Source organism: Phyllobates terribilis, unplaced genomic scaffold, assembly GCF_046119375.1.
Source record: "Phyllobates terribilis strain yellow unplaced genomic scaffold, ASM4611937v1 Scaffold_11__3_contigs__length_659146591, whole genome shotgun sequence".
Taxonomy (NCBI): Eukaryota; Metazoa; Chordata; class Amphibia; order Anura; family Dendrobatidae; genus Phyllobates; species Phyllobates terribilis.
This window is the reverse complement of record NW_027362771.1, coordinates 115962457-115980828: the sequence shown is the minus strand read 5'-3', so window position 1 is coordinate 115980828 and position 18372 is coordinate 115962457. Positions and strand designations below refer to the sequence as shown.

The 18372-nt window shown below is 38.0% G+C and overlaps 1 protein-coding gene across 1 annotated transcript in view; it reads right to left on the bottom strand.

Moving 5' to 3' along the window:
- The window catches only part of STAB2 (stabilin 2), a 332513-nt gene that overhangs the window by 143180 nt on the left and 170961 nt on the right, over positions 1 to 18372 (bottom strand). Inside the window, exons 25-31 of the mRNA XM_073651531.1 lie at positions 17969 to 18127; positions 16374 to 16469; positions 16125 to 16220; positions 15861 to 15908; positions 13499 to 13635; positions 9642 to 9756; positions 1501 to 1578 (exon numbers count right to left, since the gene is read on the bottom strand). Coding sequence (XP_073507632.1) covers positions 1501 to 1578; positions 9642 to 9756; positions 13499 to 13635; positions 15861 to 15908; positions 16125 to 16220; positions 16374 to 16469; positions 17969 to 18127 — 729 coding nt within the window. The remainder of the gene's footprint in view (positions 1 to 1500; positions 1579 to 9641; positions 9757 to 13498; positions 13636 to 15860; positions 15909 to 16124; positions 16221 to 16373; positions 16470 to 17968; positions 18128 to 18372) is intronic.

Here is an 18372-nt window from a genome sequence, read left to right as displayed (position 1 = left end):
GGAAGCATTATCTGCCATCCAACCGACCATCTGTTTGCACTGCTCTGGCTTCAAAAGTGGTGTTCCACGAACCCCTGCAAAGTGGGACAGGAAGCTAGGTCTTGTGGATGAGCATGCTTGTTGTGCTCCCGTAGAAGGCACAGTTTCACCAGGCCCACAGCCTCGGCCTTCGCATTCACCATCTGCATGCATGTCCACTTCCCCGTCCCTTACCGCACGCCTTGAGCATTTTAAATTAGGTATATAATATATGCCTGCAAACCTTCTGGTATTAATAGGGAAAAGAAAATATGTAGCCATGAAAAGGACTTTTGTTTTTAGGTTGCAGCAGCAGTATGCCTATAGACGGACTGTAAGGCAATAAACTCTACCTATATGCCTTTAATCCAAAACTACTCCTCCTCCACCAGCTATCCCTACACTGAATGCAGTTAACAAAGGTTTTACTAGAGAAAGGACAGTATGTAGCCTTGAAAAGGACTTTTGTTTTAATGGTGCAGCAGCGGAATACAAGTACTGCAATAATAGCAATTAATAAACCCTGACTATATGTCTGCTCTAATCTAAGCTCTCCCTCCTGGATCAATTCTCCTTGAACTGCTTCCAGAGGAGAGTGTGCCAAGCATCACATCACCGGGTCCTATATAAGACCCGATGACACGATGCAGTCAGCCAATCACAGTAATGCCAGCAGCCAACATAGATACGGCATTATCGTGTATGGTAGGCAATCCCCGCATGTTTATTGGCTGTCTAACAGCTGCGAATTATGCGGGGCGGGAACTCGAGCATGGCGCTTGAGCACCCGTGATACTCGACCTAATAACGAACCTACTCGAGCACCTAAATGCTTGATCGAGTATCGAGCAGTGGGGAGTATGCTCGCTAATCACTAGTGCTTTCACACTGCGCTTAGAGGCCCTGTCGTGGCATGAGTCCAAACGACTCCGCAAAACGAGATCTGGACATATGTGCTGACGCGACCATATACTGTAATGGTGCCGGCAGGACGAACGTGCGCTCTGATGTGCATCATTTTCAGGAGTGTACGCCTACAGGAGGTGGACACTCAAATGTAGTAGGCCCCGACAGGGCCACTGAACGAGTGCATAGAAGCAATTTTAAAGCACCCTAACCTAAAAAATAAAAAGTTATGGCCATATGACCACTACATGGAAAAAAATTCAGAAGTGGCTCTTACCAGTAAGACCCAAAATAGATGGGGTATTAAAATGGAATGACATTAAGGATATAATAACAAAGTGATAGGGAAATATCTTTACATTGGTGTTACTCTTTAAAAATGGATATTTTAGGTCTACAGAAAATTTTCACAAGACTGACTTTTATCCCCCATTTATCCCTTGCAGTGGTTAAATATCATTTGTGGGAAATTGGAACTGGAAATAATAATCAACTAACAATGGAATCTGCTATTCACAATATGACATAAAGAGACATTTCTTTATTATATTGTTGGTGTTCTAATAATAGACTTACCTTATCAATAAGATGCATGATTCCATTTGTAGCTACTATATCACTGACAACAATGTTAGCACCTCCGACAGTAATATTCTAAAATGAAAGAAATAATTTCTGTCAAAGCAATTATGACATAAAGACTTATACCCTTGGACATGACATTTTTCTTCTACAGGTACACTTGTGCAGCGTTCTCAGGTATTATTGAGAACTACATCATCAACTAATCTTTCATATATACAGTGTCATGTAAAAGTTTGGGCACCCCTGGTTAAAATTACTGTTATTGTGAACTGTTAAACAAGTTGAAATGAAATGATCTCTAAAAGACCTAAAGTTAGAGATGACACATTTCCTTAGTATTTGCAAGCTTTCGGGACTTCTTAGGTCTCATCCTCAGGCATGGTATAACAAAATATCTGAAGAAATACAAATATATGCACAAAAAAAATGACATATATTTCGGTTTCTTCAGATATTTTGTTATACCACGCCAGAGGAAGAGACCTAAGAAGTCCCGAAAGCTTGCTTTGTAACATTATTTATTTTAATTTTGTTAGCCATTAAAAGGTATCATAACTACAAGATTATCTTGTTTTTCCCACTGAGAGCAATCTTTTTCCAACTCACTAACACGGTACCAAACCCCTTTTTTTCTTTTGATTCCCAGACAATTGGGGTATATTCACAGGGGTCAGATATCTTGTTTTTCCCTCTGGAAATCAAGACACAGTGGTCACCATTGTGTAGGACTATTCCTGCAAGGCGAGTACTGCTGGGTCTGAATACCTAAACACTTGAACAGTTTCAGAACCGTGGATGCTAATAACTTTGGAACTCTAAAAGCTATACTATTTTTGCATCACTTGGCATGTTCATTTTGTTCTCTCTTCAGATATACAGTAGATATATTATGTATATAAATTTCTCTATCTATAGATATCTATTTGTTCCATATCCATCTCATATCTATCTATCTTATATCTATCTCATATCTTTCTATGTATCTCATAGCTATCTATCTATCTATCTCATATCTATCTATCTATCTCATATCTAAATATCTATATCATATCTGTCTATCTATCTCATATCTATCACATATTTATCTATCACATACAGTACAGACCAAAAGTTTGGACACACCTTCTCATTTAAAGATTTTTCTGTATTTTCTTGACTATGAAAATTGTACATTCACACTGAAGGCATCAAAACTATGAATTAACACATGTGGAATTATATACTTAACAAAAAAGTGTGAAACAACTGAAAATATGTCTTATATTCTAGGTTCTTCAAAGTAACCACCTTTTGCTTTGATGACTGCTTTGCATACTCTTGGCATTCTCTTGATGAGCTTCAAGAGGTAGTCACCGGAAATGGTTTTCAGTTCACAGGTGTGCCCTGTCAGGTTTAATAAGTGGGATTTCTTGCCTTATAAATGGGGTTGGGACCATCAGTTGTGTTGTGCTGAAGTCAGGTGGATACACAGCTGATAGTCCTACTGAATAGACTGTTAGAATTTGTATTATGGCAAGAAAAAAGCAGCTAAGTAAAGAAAAACTAGTGGCCATCATTACTTTAAGAAATGAAGGTCAGTCAGTCCGAAAAATTGGGAAAACTTTGAAAGTGTCTCCAAGTGCAGTTGCAAAAACCATCAAGCGCTACAAAGAACCAGGCTCACATGAGGACCGCCCCAGGAAAGGAAGACCAAGAGTCACCTCAGCTTCTGAGGATAAGTTTATCCGAGTCACCAGCCTCAGAAATCGCATGTTAACAGCAGCTCAGATTAGAGACCAGGTCAATGCCACACAGAGTTCTAGCAGCAGACACATCTCTTCAACAACTGTTAAGAGGAGACTTTGTGCAGCAGGCCTTCATGGTAAAATAGCTGCTAGGAAACCACTGCTAAGGACAGGCAGCAAGCAGAAGAGACTTGTTTGGGCTAAAGAACACAAGGAATGGACATTAGACCAGTGGAAATCTGTGCTTTGGTCTGATGAGTCCAAATTTGAGATCTTTGGTTCCAACCACCGTGTCTTTGTGCGATGCAGAAAAGGTGAACGGATGGACTCTACATGCCTGGTTCCCACCGTGAAGCATGGAGGAGGAGGTGTGATGGTGTGGGGGTGCTTTGGTGGTGACACTGTTGGGGATTTATTCAAAATTGAAGGCATACTGAACCAGCATGGCTACCACAGCATCTTGCAGCAGCATGCTATTCCATCCGGTTTGCGTTTAGTTGGACCATCATTTATTTTTCAACAGGACAATGACCCCAAACACACCTCCAGGGTGTGTAAGGGCTATTTGACCAAGAAGGAGAGTGATGGGGTGCTACGCCAGATGACCTGGCCTCCACAGTCACCAGACCTGAACCCAATCGAGATGGTTTGGGGTGAGCTGGACAGCAGAGTGAAGGCAAAAGGGCAAACAATTGCTAAGCATCTCTGGGAACTCCTTCAAGATTGTTGGAAGACCATTTCTGGTGACTACCTCTTGAAGCTCATCAAGAGAATGCCAAGAGTGTGCAAAGCAGTCATCAAAGCAAAAGGTGGCTACTTTGAAGAACCTAGACTATAAGACATATTTTCAGTTGTTTCACACTTGTTTGTTAAGTATATAATTCCACATGTGTTAATTCATAGTTTTGATGCCTTCAGTGTGAATGTACAATTTTCATAGTCAAGAAAATACAGAAAAATCTTTAAATGAGAAGGTGTGTCCAAACTTTTGGTCTGTACTGTATCTATCTATCTATCTATCACATATCTATCTATCTCATATCTATCTCTCATATATATCTATCTGTCTAAAAATTAGAAAAAGCAGGCAGCACTCCAATAGTTATCAAAAAATAGATAGCTACTATAGATAGATAGATAGATAGAGATACTGCTTGAGAAAGGTCCAGTTGAGCATAAACGTTGCCAATAGTTTTTTTTAGTAACTGTTTGAGTGCTGTCTGCTTTTTCTATGCAAAAGTGGATGTTTTGTATGGGAGGCTTTGCACCTGCACTGGAATGTTTTAAGTGTGCTGTCCCATTTTCTATTTTTTGATATCTATCTATCTATCTATCTATCCATCTATCTATCTACATATCTACCTACAGTAGTGTTCAAAATAATAACAGTTCAATATGACTAACCAGATTAATCTGTTTTTGGTATAAATTATATTACCACGTCAATCAATTTACCAGTTGGTGCAGTAGATTCTGAGAAAACCATCAGACTCAGCATTCATGATCTGCATGTTTTTGAGTCTGTGTATTTGAAAAATTAATTGAAAGGGGGTGTGTTCAAAATAATAGCAGTGTGGAGTTCAATTAGTGAGGTCAATCAATTCTGTGAAGAAACAGGTGTGAATCAGGTGGCCCTTATTTAAGGGTGAAGCCAGCACATGTTATACATGCATTTCTCCTTGAAAGCCTGAGAAATATGGGTCATTCAAGACATTGTTCAGAAGAACAGCGTACTTTGATTAAAAAGTGGATTTCAGAGGGTAAAACTTATAAAGAAGTGCAGACAATGATAGGCTGTTCAGCTAAAATGATCTCCAATGCTTTAAAATAGAAAGAAAAACCAGAGAGACATGGAAGAAAACCAAACACTACCATTCGAATGGATCGAAGAATAGCCAGAATGGCAAAGGCTCAGCCAATGATCAGCTCCAGGATGATCAGAGAAAGTCTCAAGTTACCTGTGAGTACTGTGACAGTTAGAAGACGCCTGTGTGAAGCTAATCTCTTAGCAAGAAGTCCCTGCAAAGTCCCACTTTTTAAAAAAAGACATGTACTGAAGCGGATACAATTTGCAAAAGAACACATCAACTGGCCTAAAGAGAAATGGAGAAACATTTTGTGAACTGATGAAAGTAAATTGTTCTTTTTGGGTTCAAGGGCTGCAGACAGTTCGTCAGACGACCCCCAGAAATGCATTCAAGCCACAGTACACTCTAAAGACAGTGATGCATGGTGGTGCAAGTATCATGTTATGGGCATCTTTCTCCTACTATGGTGCCGGACCTATTTACCGCATACCAGGGATCATGGACCAGTTTGCGTATATTAAAATACTTGAAGAGGTCATGTTGCCTTATGCTGAAGAGGTTATGCCCTTGAAATGGGTGTTACAACAAGACAACGACCCTAAACACACCAGTAAACCTTGGTTCCAGTCCAACAAAATTGAGGTTATGGAATGGCCAGCCCAATCCCCGGACCTTAATCCGATAAAACACTTGTGGGGTGACATCAAAAATGCTGTTTCTGAGGCAAAGCCAACAAATGCCAAAAAATTGTGGGGTGTAGACAACTGTTATTCCAGCCCAGGATGCTATGACAGGTGCCAGAAGTTGGCTGACTCTATGCAACATAGATGTGAAGCAGTTCTAAAAAACTGTGGTCATACAACTAATTATTAGGTTAGTGATTCACAGGAATGCTAAATCCTAAAAAAAAAAGAGTAAATATTGTGAGTTTGTAAAGACAAATGCAGACGCTGCTATTTTATTGAACAGCCCAATGCTCATTTTTGGTTATTTTCTGTAAAGTAGTTAAAATTATATACATTTCTCTTCATGTTTTGCATTAGAAAGCAGTGTGCAATGTTCCCAATGCATGGTAATAAAAACTAGCGTAAAGATTTTGTGCTTAGCTCATGTTTTTGAACACACTGCTATTATTTTGAACACTACTGTATCTATCCACATAATATCTATCTATATCATTACTTTCTATCTCATATCTATCTCTCCTATCTATCTCATGTCTATCTATCTATAGTTCTCATATCTATCATCTATCTCTTGTCTATCTGTCTATCTATCTGTCTATCTATCTGTCTATCTATCTGTCTATCTATCTGTCTATCTATCTATCTATTTATCCATATCATATCTATTTATATCATTACTATCTATCTCATATCTATCTATCCATATCATATCTATTTATATCATTACTATCTATCTCATATCTATCTATCCATATCATATCTATTTATATCATTACTATCTATCTCATATCTATCTATCCATATCATATCTATTTATATCATTACTATCTATCTCATATCTATCTATCCATATCATATCTATTTATATCATTACTATCTATCTCATATCTATCTATCCATATCATATCTATTTATATCATTACTATCTATCTCATATCTATCTATCCATATCATATCTATTTATATCATTACTATCTATCTCATATCTATCTATCCATATCATATCTATTTATATCATTACTATCTATCTCATATCTATCTATCCATATCATATCTATTTATATCATTACTATCTATCTCAAATCTATCTGTCCTATCTATCTCATGTCTATCTAAATCAAATCAAATGGGCTTTATTGGCAGGACTAAGTATATGTTAGCATTGCCAAAGTTAGTGCTAAAATATTGAGGGGATGGGATAGGGATAGGGACATATCCAGGGTGGGGTATCTGGGTCCATAACATATCAGTCTCCTGTTAGTCTGTGGCAGGCACTGACATATTGCGCTGCTATGGCTGCTGCACTTTCCTCTTTCCCCAGTATTATAGGCAGTTTCTCTTCCTGCTCCATGGAGGTGAAGTCTGAGAGGAGATCAGACAGTCTCCTGAAGTGAGTGTCTCTCACTGCGGAGTATTTTAGGCACCTCAGCAAGAAGTGGGTCTCATCCTCCACAGCCACCTGGGGGCACTGCTGGCAGAGTCTGTGCTCTCGGGGTATGTAGTTCTGTCGGTGCCGCTCGGATTCGATGAATAGGCTGTGGGCGCTCAGTCTGTATCGGCTCAGGATCTGTCGCTCTTTGGGGTTTGCTAGTTTCTCAAGATATGGGGCCAGTTTGTATTCCATCCATAGGTTATGGTATATTGTCAGTTTCTGTGATTTGTTTATGTTGTTCCTCCAGACGCTGAGATATTCCTCTTTGCCTTTGTGTACCATCTTCCGTATTTTGCCTTTTGTAAGGCCATGCAGGTTGGTGGCTTGGTCAGGCTGGTTTTGGGTGATTTGTGTTAGGGGGTTTCATTCTCCTAGAGCTTCCTGGTCTAGCAAGGCTTGGGATGGTAGGAGCTGGGACTACTACTTTGTTGATGAGCCTTGAATGATAGTGCCTTCTTCTAGATTGCAAGGTGTACTGGGAATCTGCCCAGCTCTGCTCGGCAGGTGCTGTTTGATGTGCTCTGATGGACTTGGAGGAGGTGTTTGCAGAACTCTAGGTGGAATATTTCTGTTGGCCCAGCATCCCACTTTGACCAGTTTGGGTATGAGACTGGACCCAAGACTTCGCTAAGGCACAGGAGGGTTGGGGCAATGATGGTATCAAAGATTTTTAGCCAGACGGTTACAGGTGCCTTAAGTATGGCTTGCTTAAAGCTCCCTGATTGGCTGAGTTCTAGGCCCAGGTATGTGTACTTTTTGGTTTCCGTAAGTGGACAGTTGTCTATCAAGAAGAGGGGATGGTCAGTTTTCTTCTGGTTGATTGGCAGTGCCCATGTGGTGCTGAAGGTCTCTAGGATTTTTAGATTATCTTGGAGGCCTTTCTCAGTTGGTAATAACAGCACGAGGTCATCAGCATACAGCAGAAATTTCACCTCTGTGTCATGTAGGTTGACTCCTGGTGCTGAGGAGGACTCCAGAGCCACCACCAGCTCAGTTTTTAATTTGTTAAAAATGTTTAAAATATCCAATAAATTTCGTTCCACTTCACGATTGTGTCCCACTTGTTGTTGATTCTTCCCCCAAAAATTAGAATTTTATATCTTTATGTTTGAAGCCAGAAATGTGGCAAAAGGTACAAAAGTTCAAGGGGGCCAAATACTTTCACAATGCACTGTATCTATCTATCTATCTATCTATCTATCTATCTATCTATCTATCTATCTATATCATTACTATCTATCGCATATCTATTTATATCATTACTATCTATCTCATATCTATTTATATCATTACTATCATTCTCATATCCATCTCTCCTATCTATCTCATGTCTATCTAAATCAAATCAAATGGGCTTTATTGGCAGGACTAAGCATATGTTAGCATTGCCAAAGCAAGTGCTAAAATATTGGGGGGATAGTTACTAAAAAAAAACTTTTGGCAACGTTTATGCTCAACTGGACCTTTCTCAAGCAGAATCTCTCTCTCTCTCTCTCTATCTATCTATCTATCTATCTATCTATCTATCTATCTATCTATCTATCTATCTATAGTAGCTATCTATCCCATATCTATCTATCTATCTATAGTAGCTATCTATCCCATATCTATCTATCTATCTATCTATCTATCTATCTATCTATCTATCTATCTATCTATAGTAGCTATCTATCCCATATCTATCTATCTATCTATCTAAAAAATAGAAAGGCTTGAGAAAGGTTCAATTAAACCGAAATGTCGCCATGCCACAAGGGCTAAATAAAGTCCTCTATCTTTTAGTAACCATTGGAGTGCTGCCTGCTTTTTCTATTTTTTATCTATCTATCTATCTATCTATCTATCTATCTATCTATCTATCTATCTATCTATCTATCTATCTATCTATCCATCTAGAATAATTGAACATGTGCCATGATCATGAGGAGGGGTGGTGATTGTTGTAGGATGTTAAAAATCAAAGAATTACAGTGGATTAATAAGTTGAAAATATTGAGACCTAATGGTCTGAATGTGGAATACAAAATAGAATTGGCAGCAGGTTATTAGTGTGTTTTCATTGATCTCTCGTATTTCTGACTCTTGCTGAAATGGTATGACAATTTTATGTGATATGTGATTTTTCTTAAAAAGATGCAAAGATAATAATTTAAAAAATATATTTTTTTGCTTTTTTCTTGCTTTTAGGTTGATGAAATTGTGAGATTACAACCTGCACACGAATCATCATTGGTGGCTTCAGATTGTAGAATTTCCTTTGGATGGCATAGCAGGTTTTACAGACCTTGTCCTTCAGGGTCTCTACAATTATTTATCTATCTATCTATCTATCTATCTATCTATCTATCTATCTATCTATCTATCTATCTATCTATCTATCTATCTAGCTAGCTAGCTAGCTAGCTAGCTATCTATCTAGCTCTATCTAATATCTTACATGATCAGCTAAATATGTGTTTGACTTATTTATCTTGTAACTTACCCCACTTTCTTTAGAAAGTTGAAGAAGATTATGATTGAGAGAGGTAACCAATACATCAGAGGATGATAAGTTCTTGATATAATCATATCTGTAGATTCCAGACAAAATGTGATGCCTAGAAATATAAAAAGGAAACATTTGGGTTAATAATTTCTTAAAAACGTTACAGAATTTGAACAAATCACATTAGTTACTTTTTTTTTACAAATTTTCTTTAGAGTTGATTCCTGAAAAGAAGAACTGCATCTTTTGTCCATTCATTTCCATTAAAACTAGCTATGTGAATCTAATCTAAAATGTTCAAAGATTTGGGATGGTAAATGTTTACCACCTACTCTTGATATCAAGTCTTTATATAGTGTTACTGAAGTGACATCTAGAGAATAATAGCATAATAGCATGTAAAATATATACACTTTAAATGGAATTTATCACCTCTAATTGTTACTAAATAAAATAAAATAATCATATATATTCTTATTTTTTTCTAATCTGTTTTTATTTTCTGTTTGTAAATTTTCTTTTTCATTTTTTCTGTACATCATGGGGACTGCCTTCTTGCCTATTTATTGCACTTAGACCTTTACAGTAGCTGCATCGAGATGTTTGTTGACTTTTATTGTACTATTTTCTAGGCAAGCTCTGTGGTTTGTGCAGAGGTCAATGTACAAGGATGGGGAGGAGGTGAGCCTTCATCATTACCTATTGTGAATAGTAGATCCTGAGTTATCTATATATGGTTAAGTTCACATGGGATGAGTTTCTCCTTTCCCTATGTTTTTTCACGTCCATTTTTTCCTGTTACCCTTTCGAAAATAAAAAATTTGGGTCTAAAGTAAAATTTTTGTGAAAAAAAATTAAATGTTCATTTTTTCCTTCCACATTCCACTAATTCCTGTGAAGCACCTGAAGGGTTATTAAACTTCTTGAATGTGGTTTTGAACACTTGAGGGGTGCAGTTTTTAGAATAGTGTCACTTTTGGGTATTTTCTGTCGTATGGGCCCCTCAAAGTCACCTCAAATGTGATGTGGTCCTTAAAAAAATAGTTTTGAACATTTTGTTTGAAACATGAGAAATCGCTGGTCAACTTTTTAAAATCGTGCTGATGTAAAGTAGACATGTGGGAAATGTTATTTATTAACTATTTTGTGTGGCCTAGCTCTCTGGATTAAGGGCATAAGAATTAAAAGTTTGAAAATTTTCTGTTTTTTTCACAAATAAATGCAAGTCATATCGAAGAAATTTTACCATTATCATGAAGTACAATATGTCATGAAAAAACTATCTCAGAATCAGCGGGATCCGTTGAAACATTCCTGAGTTATTACCACATAAAGTGACACTGGTCAGAATTGTAAAAGCTGGCCTGGTCATGAAGGTGAAAACAGGCTTGGTGAGTAAAGGAGTTAATATTTTTCCATACTTCTGCTAAAGTTTGACCTAAAACTACATCAGCTTTTCACAGAAGTCCTAAAAGTAAATAAAGAAAACCAAATCAAACAAATGAGTTCAAAATATTTGACTTTGTTATTTTTTTAAATAAGGAAAATGATCCCATGTCAATATCTTGTAAGTGGCAAAAGTATGTGAATATAAGCAAATAGTTTAAAGGTGAGGTGACATTAAAGTCTGGTAATTTCAATCAATGGGATGAGAATCAGGTGTGAGTGGGTAACCTATTTTATTTGAAGAACAGGGATTTATCAAAGTCTGATTTTCACAACACGTCTGAAGTTTATCATGTCACAGACAAAGGCAACTTCTGAGGACCTCAGAAGAGTTGTTGATGCTTATCATACTGGACAAGATTACACACATTTTAAAAAGTTTGGACTCCACCAATCCAGAGTCAGACAGGTTGTGTATATATGAAGGAAAGTCAAGACCATTATCACCCTCCCTAGGAGTGGTCTACTGAGAAAGATCACTCCTAGAGCAAGGCTTACAATAGTCTACAAGGTCTCAGAGGAACCCAAGGTAACTTCTAGGTAACTTAAGGCCTCTCTCACTTTACCTAATGTTAATGTCCATGAGTCCACCATCAGGAGGACATTGAACAACAATGGGGTGTATGGCAGTACTGCAAAATGAAAGTCACTGCTCTCCAAAATGAACATTGCTGCCATCTGCAGTTTGCTAAAGATCACCTGGAGAAAGGAAAATGCTGCACTATAGCATAAAAACCTCATACTATTTGTGAAACACGGTGGTGGAAGTATCACAGTTTGGGCCTGTTTTGTTGCATTGGGGCCAGGAAGACTTGCCACCATCGATGGATTAATGAATTCTGAGTTATACCAGGTCTAAGAGGTAACGTTTCTCCTTGTGGAGAGCGACATACCGGCTCTGGCATGTCAAGGTAAGGAGGCTTATTCGTCGTGCAATGCTCCTCTTGGAAATTTAATATGCAAATTGCCTCCTCAGAGAAAAAGAGGACTTGAACTCTATAACGCCACCTATTGGAAGCAGCAATCCTACAAGTCACAATCAACCCTTTAACGAGTCGTGCAATATGACTTAGGATAAAAACCAAATCAGAATCTCAATTTCCAGACACGGTGTTTTGGGCTGTTGGCCCTTGTCAGTGTAAAGTATGAGAACTGATTTCTAAAGCTGATCATTGGCTGAGCCCTTTGCCATTCTGGCTATTCTTCGATCCATTTGAATGGTAGTCTTCCATTTTCTTCCACGTCTCTCTGGTTTTGTTTTCCATTTTAAAGCATTGGAGGTCATTTTAGCTGAACAGCCTATCATTGTCTGCACTTCTTTATAAGTTTTACCCTCCCCAATCAACTTTTTAATCAAAGTACGCTGTTCTTCTGAACAATGTCCCGAACAACCCATATTATTCAGACTTTCAATGAGAAATGCCTGTACAACATGTGCTGGCTTCACCCTTTAAAGGGGATTCCCATCTCCAAGATCCTATCCCAATATGTAGTAGGTATAATAATAATATTAGCAAATACCTCCAATTAGAAATGTAATATAGTTTTTCTGATTCGCTTTGTCTCTTTCCTCATGTGCAGTCATTGCAGGTACTTAGGTATCCATGACTAAGACCACTAGCAACTAGCTAACTAACTGTCACTAGCTGCTAATGGTCATAACCATAGATATCTAAGGTCCTGTAATGCCTGCACATGAGGAAAGAGACATAGCAAATCAAAAAAACTATGTTACATTTAAATTGGAGGTATTTGGTAATATTATTATTATTATTATACCTTCTACATATTGGGATAGGATCTTGGAGCTGGGAACTCTCCTTTAAATATGGGCCAGCTGATTCACACCTGTTTCTTCACAGAATGATTGACTTCACTAATTGAACTCCACACTGCTATTATTTTGAACACATCCCCTTTCAATTAATTATTCAAATACACAGACTCAAAACCATGCAGATCATGAATGCTGAGTCTGATGGTTTTCTTAGAATCTACTGCACCAACTGGTAAATTGTTTGACATGTAATATAATTTATATCAAAAACAGTGATTAATCTGGTTAGTCATATTGGACTGCTATTATTTTGAACACTTGTATATGTGATATTGGATCATTTTCCTCATTTAAAAAATGACAAAATAATGTATAATATTTTTGACTCATTTGTTTAATTTGGTCCTATTTATCTAGTTTTAGGACTTGTATGAAAATCTCATGAATTTTTAGGTCACATTTATGCAGAAATATGGAAAATGTTGAAGGGTTCACAAACTTTCAAATGCCACTGTAGCAGGCCCAAGATAAAACCACAACATGTGGAATTAATACAATTCTATTCAAAATTTTAATTCAATAAATTGGAGTAAAACAGATACTAAAAATAAGAACTGAATGATTTGTTTACTTTAGTAAGAACGCTGCATTTTCTTTTTTCATCCAGTAAATCTTATCCTCCTTCTTCATAATGTCAAACGCCCGGCGAGATGGGATCAACAAAGTGAGATTTGCGGATTGAGAAACCAAGGATTTTATATTGGGATCCTGAAACAGAAGTGACTGAATATGAAACAGCTATTCATCAAATGGTATATATCTAATGAGGCCTAATTGTACAATATACAGAGAAATCAATATTTAGCAATCATGTGTAAGCCGGTGTGCAATGAATATGAAGATGGCCAGTATGAAGAAATTGATAAAGTTGTTCTAGATGTCTGACAATATTATTCAGTTTTTGGGGGGATATTTTACAGATTGATAGAAAAACTGTTAATCAGACACCATAGAGTAGAAAAAAAACACAACATTCTCTTAAGTGATTATTCACATGGCTTGGCCACATACACAAACAATATACAGAGGCACACAGATTTCTTTAAGGTTGTCTATTGCCCTTTTCTTTGACACTCCATTTGCTGCTTTTTTCAGGCACCATATTTTGTCCTAGAAGCTTTGTTGTGAACTATATCTCCATAATATGACATGATATGACATATGACAGAAAAAAATCTTGCTAAAAAGTTTGTGTCTTATAGTTTGGAGGTAGCTACCTATGGTCAAGGAAAACACTGACACAGAGTCCTTACCAACGACTAGAAGAACTATGTGGAGTTGTGGAGTTCTCTCTCCACCAACATGACACTGATCAGTATGATTGATGCAGAGCAGGAAAGAAAGCTACCCGGACCTGCACATCTCTTAAGCTGCCAAAATACTGCAGGTATTGACTAGTTGAAGGACCTTTCATGTGATGTGAACTGTCACATGCCTAGAAGGAACTTCCAAATATGCAAAATGTATTAGTAGATACACAGTGCGTAGGCTGCAGCAACCAGGTGTGTTTGTGTCAGTGTGTTGATGTGTGTGTGAGGAGATGTGTGGACATTGCTGCGGTATCAGCCTCCGGGCACAAGAGGTCTCTGTTTCCTCTAAAAGTTACTCTATGGTGAACTTGATGGTGTGTGAGTCTGCAAAATCAAGTAGTGAACAGAGGAAAGACAGTATGGTGCTGCATCCTAAGAGCTCGGTGTGTGCAGCGTGCTGGGAGCGTAACAGACCTTTGAGTGAAGGGGAAGCCTTGCCTGTGACTCTGGCCAAAGAGAAAGAATCATCTTGGGGGGATGACTTCAGTTGGATGCAGAGTTGGATTCCCCCCAGGGCATCTGAGTGACGTGAAGGGCCTTCTGCTAGTCTGACAGACTGAAAATTGCGCTACAGTGACAAGTTCAGGACCCTCTCCTCAGTCTCCCAGCTAAGTGCCCGATCAGACGATCCGACAGCTTTTTCAGAGAACAATTAACGGCTGGTAAGTCCTGAGCTCAGGCATCACCAAAGGGATCCCGGTGAATGCATGCATGCAAATAGCAGGAAGAGTTTGGCGCCAAGCACAGGTTATCAATTGAAGACATTAGTTGTAGGCAGGTTTGAGTGAACTTTAGCTAGAGACTCCCCCCAGTGGTGAGCTTGTGTATAGATAGAATAACAGTATTGTAAACGTAGAATGTTGTTAAGTTTGTGAACTTTTGCGCTACAACCACTGCAGGGGACGCCTAGTGCACCCATCTGATTACATCATTTCTCTGGGTAACACTCGGTTACTGCACTAGGTGGAACCACTGGTTAGGCAAATCATAGTTCATCTTGTAATACATCCTGGTCCTGTCAGTTGTGCAGCGCAGGGGTCCGAGCTGTCAGAGCTGGGTGTGTGTGAAGTTTGTGTTCTTTTCTTGCATTGCCGGGGCATCCCAGTTTTTGTTCTTAGTAAAAAAGGGGTTCCCTAACAAAGTGTCTGCTAGTATCCTTTGTCCTTGGCCCGCTGTATTCTGAGAGAGACCTCCCCGGTACACGGTCTACATGTGTAGTAAAGCTGTGTATGTAGCAGAGTTGGGTGTGTAGCGAAGCTGTGTTGTATGTATGTGCAGAGCTGTGTGTGTATACAGCACAGCTGTGTGTGTCTGTAGTGTGAATAGAGCAGAGTTGTGTAGTTGTGTTGATAGAGTGTACATAATGTGTGTGCTGTAAAGCTATATGTGTATAATATACATGAAGAGAAATACTACTTTACCCTAGTGCATTAAAATTAGTGACATAGTTAATTAGTAGGAAATATGTTTTTTCTAATTTCTGCTGTCTAAAGCTGGAGTGCATCTTATTGTAAGGTGCATCCCGTAATCCAAATAAAATACAGGTGTATGAGCTATTTACGTACAGATCTATATTACACGCAGACTTATAATAACATTATCAAATCATTATCTCCAACTTACATCTAGCAATTTATAAAATTCAGAGGCTTCTGGAAGTGATGCAACAACCTAAGACCAAACAGATGATATGTTATATTGTGTATGTGTAAAAAAAAAAAATCAATATTTTTGCATGTAAAAAAAAAGAGGAAAATAAAAAATGCAGCATAAAAATAAGTGAAAGGAAAAACTATTAATGGAATTTCAATTAAAATGTTTTTGAGTTGATATTAAACTCTCTATGTTTATCTTGTGATCAATGACTTGTGATATATGAAAACTTACATCTGCTATACTTCCATAACAGACTCTTCCATCACCTTCATACCCTTCTTTACAAACACACTCCCAGAAACCAGACGCTACTTTTTGACATTTTGCCTATTATAAAAAAAATGAATGAACATTTAACAAATATTTCTCCATCAAGCAATAATACACATCGCATCACATTAAAGCATTAATAGGTTACTACGTTACTAAATCCAAATGATAAACTCACTTGTAAAATTATTTTTAGGGTATGTAACCTACCAGAGAATGACACTTTTCAGTTTCTCCAAGACAAGTATTCACAGGCTCGCACTGAATCCCATCACCACGAAACCCTTTTTTGCACTCACAGTCACTCTGCATGAGATGCAATCAGAAGAGTGGCAACATATTGTGGTTAAGAAGTGTCTGGTTATCATTTTGTTTGTATTAAATGTGCTAAATAAATTCTTATTACAACATATTACTTGGCTGAAAATTCATGACCTGTCACATGTGATCACATGTACAATATAAGTGGCAGCAACATCATCAAAACCTAATGCTGGCAATACATACAACTGGACCCAAGCTAGAAAATATCTGCAACATAATTCCTCAGTTCAGATAAGCTAAAAGCAGTATCTGGGCTGGAGCCAGTCATACAAATTGTAGACAGATTCAGTCACTTTATGATGGGATCTGCCAGAAACCTAAAGCTTGAAACATCTACGGCTGTTAGATCCCGATATCCTTCTGATAAAAAAAGGCATGCTTGGTCTGATTTATGGCCAGTTTTAAATGATAAGCTAATGACTAGAGATGAGCAAATACATTTACAGACTCTGATCTCATGGGTACATCAGTATTCTGTGGGAGCCGAACAGCAACCCAGCGAACCACCTCCTACCTGCCATAATCCTGGCACCTCTTCTGATTTGTAGACCCAGTGCCACACCCCAAAATTAGAAGAGGTGCTGGGGCTGGTAGGAGGTGGTTTGCAGGGCTCCTGTCTTGGACCCAAGTCCTTCAAATTATTTTCCTCATCTCTACTAGTGACCTAAATTCAACTAACTTTGTCATATGAAAATGATACTGTTATGTAGGTGATTACACCCACTGTTGGGCTAGGGTTTGTAGTCATAACATAGGTACATACAGTAAATGGGCCCATATTACACTTATGTTAAAGGGGTATTGCCATCTCCAAGATTCTATCCCAATATGTAGTAAGTGTAATAATAATAATATTAGCAAATACCTTCAATTAGAAATGTAATATAGTTCTCCTTTTAAATTATGCCACTTACCTCATGTGCAGGGCATTGCAGTATCTTAGGTTTCCTTGGTAACGACCAGTCATATAGTGACAGTTAGTTAGCTAGTTGCTAGTGGCCATAACCATGGATAACTAAGCAACTGCAATGCCCTGCATATGGGGTAACCGACATAGCGAATCAGAAGAACTATACTACATTTCTAATTGGAGGTATTTGCTAATATTATTATTACACCTACTACATATTGGGTTATGATTTTGGAGATGGGAATGCCCCTTTAAACCGTCCTCCATGGGAAACATGCTCTGATAATATCACTGTGGTGGTCAATTACAATGTATTAGATTATGTCACATGACATAACTTCACTAAACTTCAAACACCATAACAATTCCCCCACATTTTCTGACACTTGTGAAGTGTTGGAGAAAAAGAATGTAGCTTGTAAGCCCCATAGTGGGAGACCTCCTTCATTCATTTCAAGAATCACAGCTAAAATATTACTCAGTCAGTAATACCACAGTCAGTGGTATTAATACATATGTCCCATTGTCATATGATATACAGTGTGTAATGAACATCAAGGCAGCTATTTACCTGGCCAGGACCAATATATAAGCAGGAGGCATTCAGGTGGCATCCTCCTTTGTCAGCAAGAAGACAGTTATTAGTCTCTGAGCAATCTATTCCGTCACCTGTCCATCCTGGACGACATACACACTTGAATTTTCCTGGACCTGTTGGAATGCACTCAGCCTGTATTAAAACACATTAATAATAATATAAGATTATAAGGATATTATTAGTAAGATTATTAGTAAGCAACATAGTAATGGTATCATAAGAATAAAATAGTTTCTTAAAAGGGAAATTGTACTTTCAGGTAATACGTGAAGAATAACACAATACATAGAACAAGTTCCAGAATGTTATCAAGCGCCCCCTGAGGAAGCAAATGGCGAAAGCGTGCGTTTGGGGTTCGAGCTGGGGATCCACCTCTG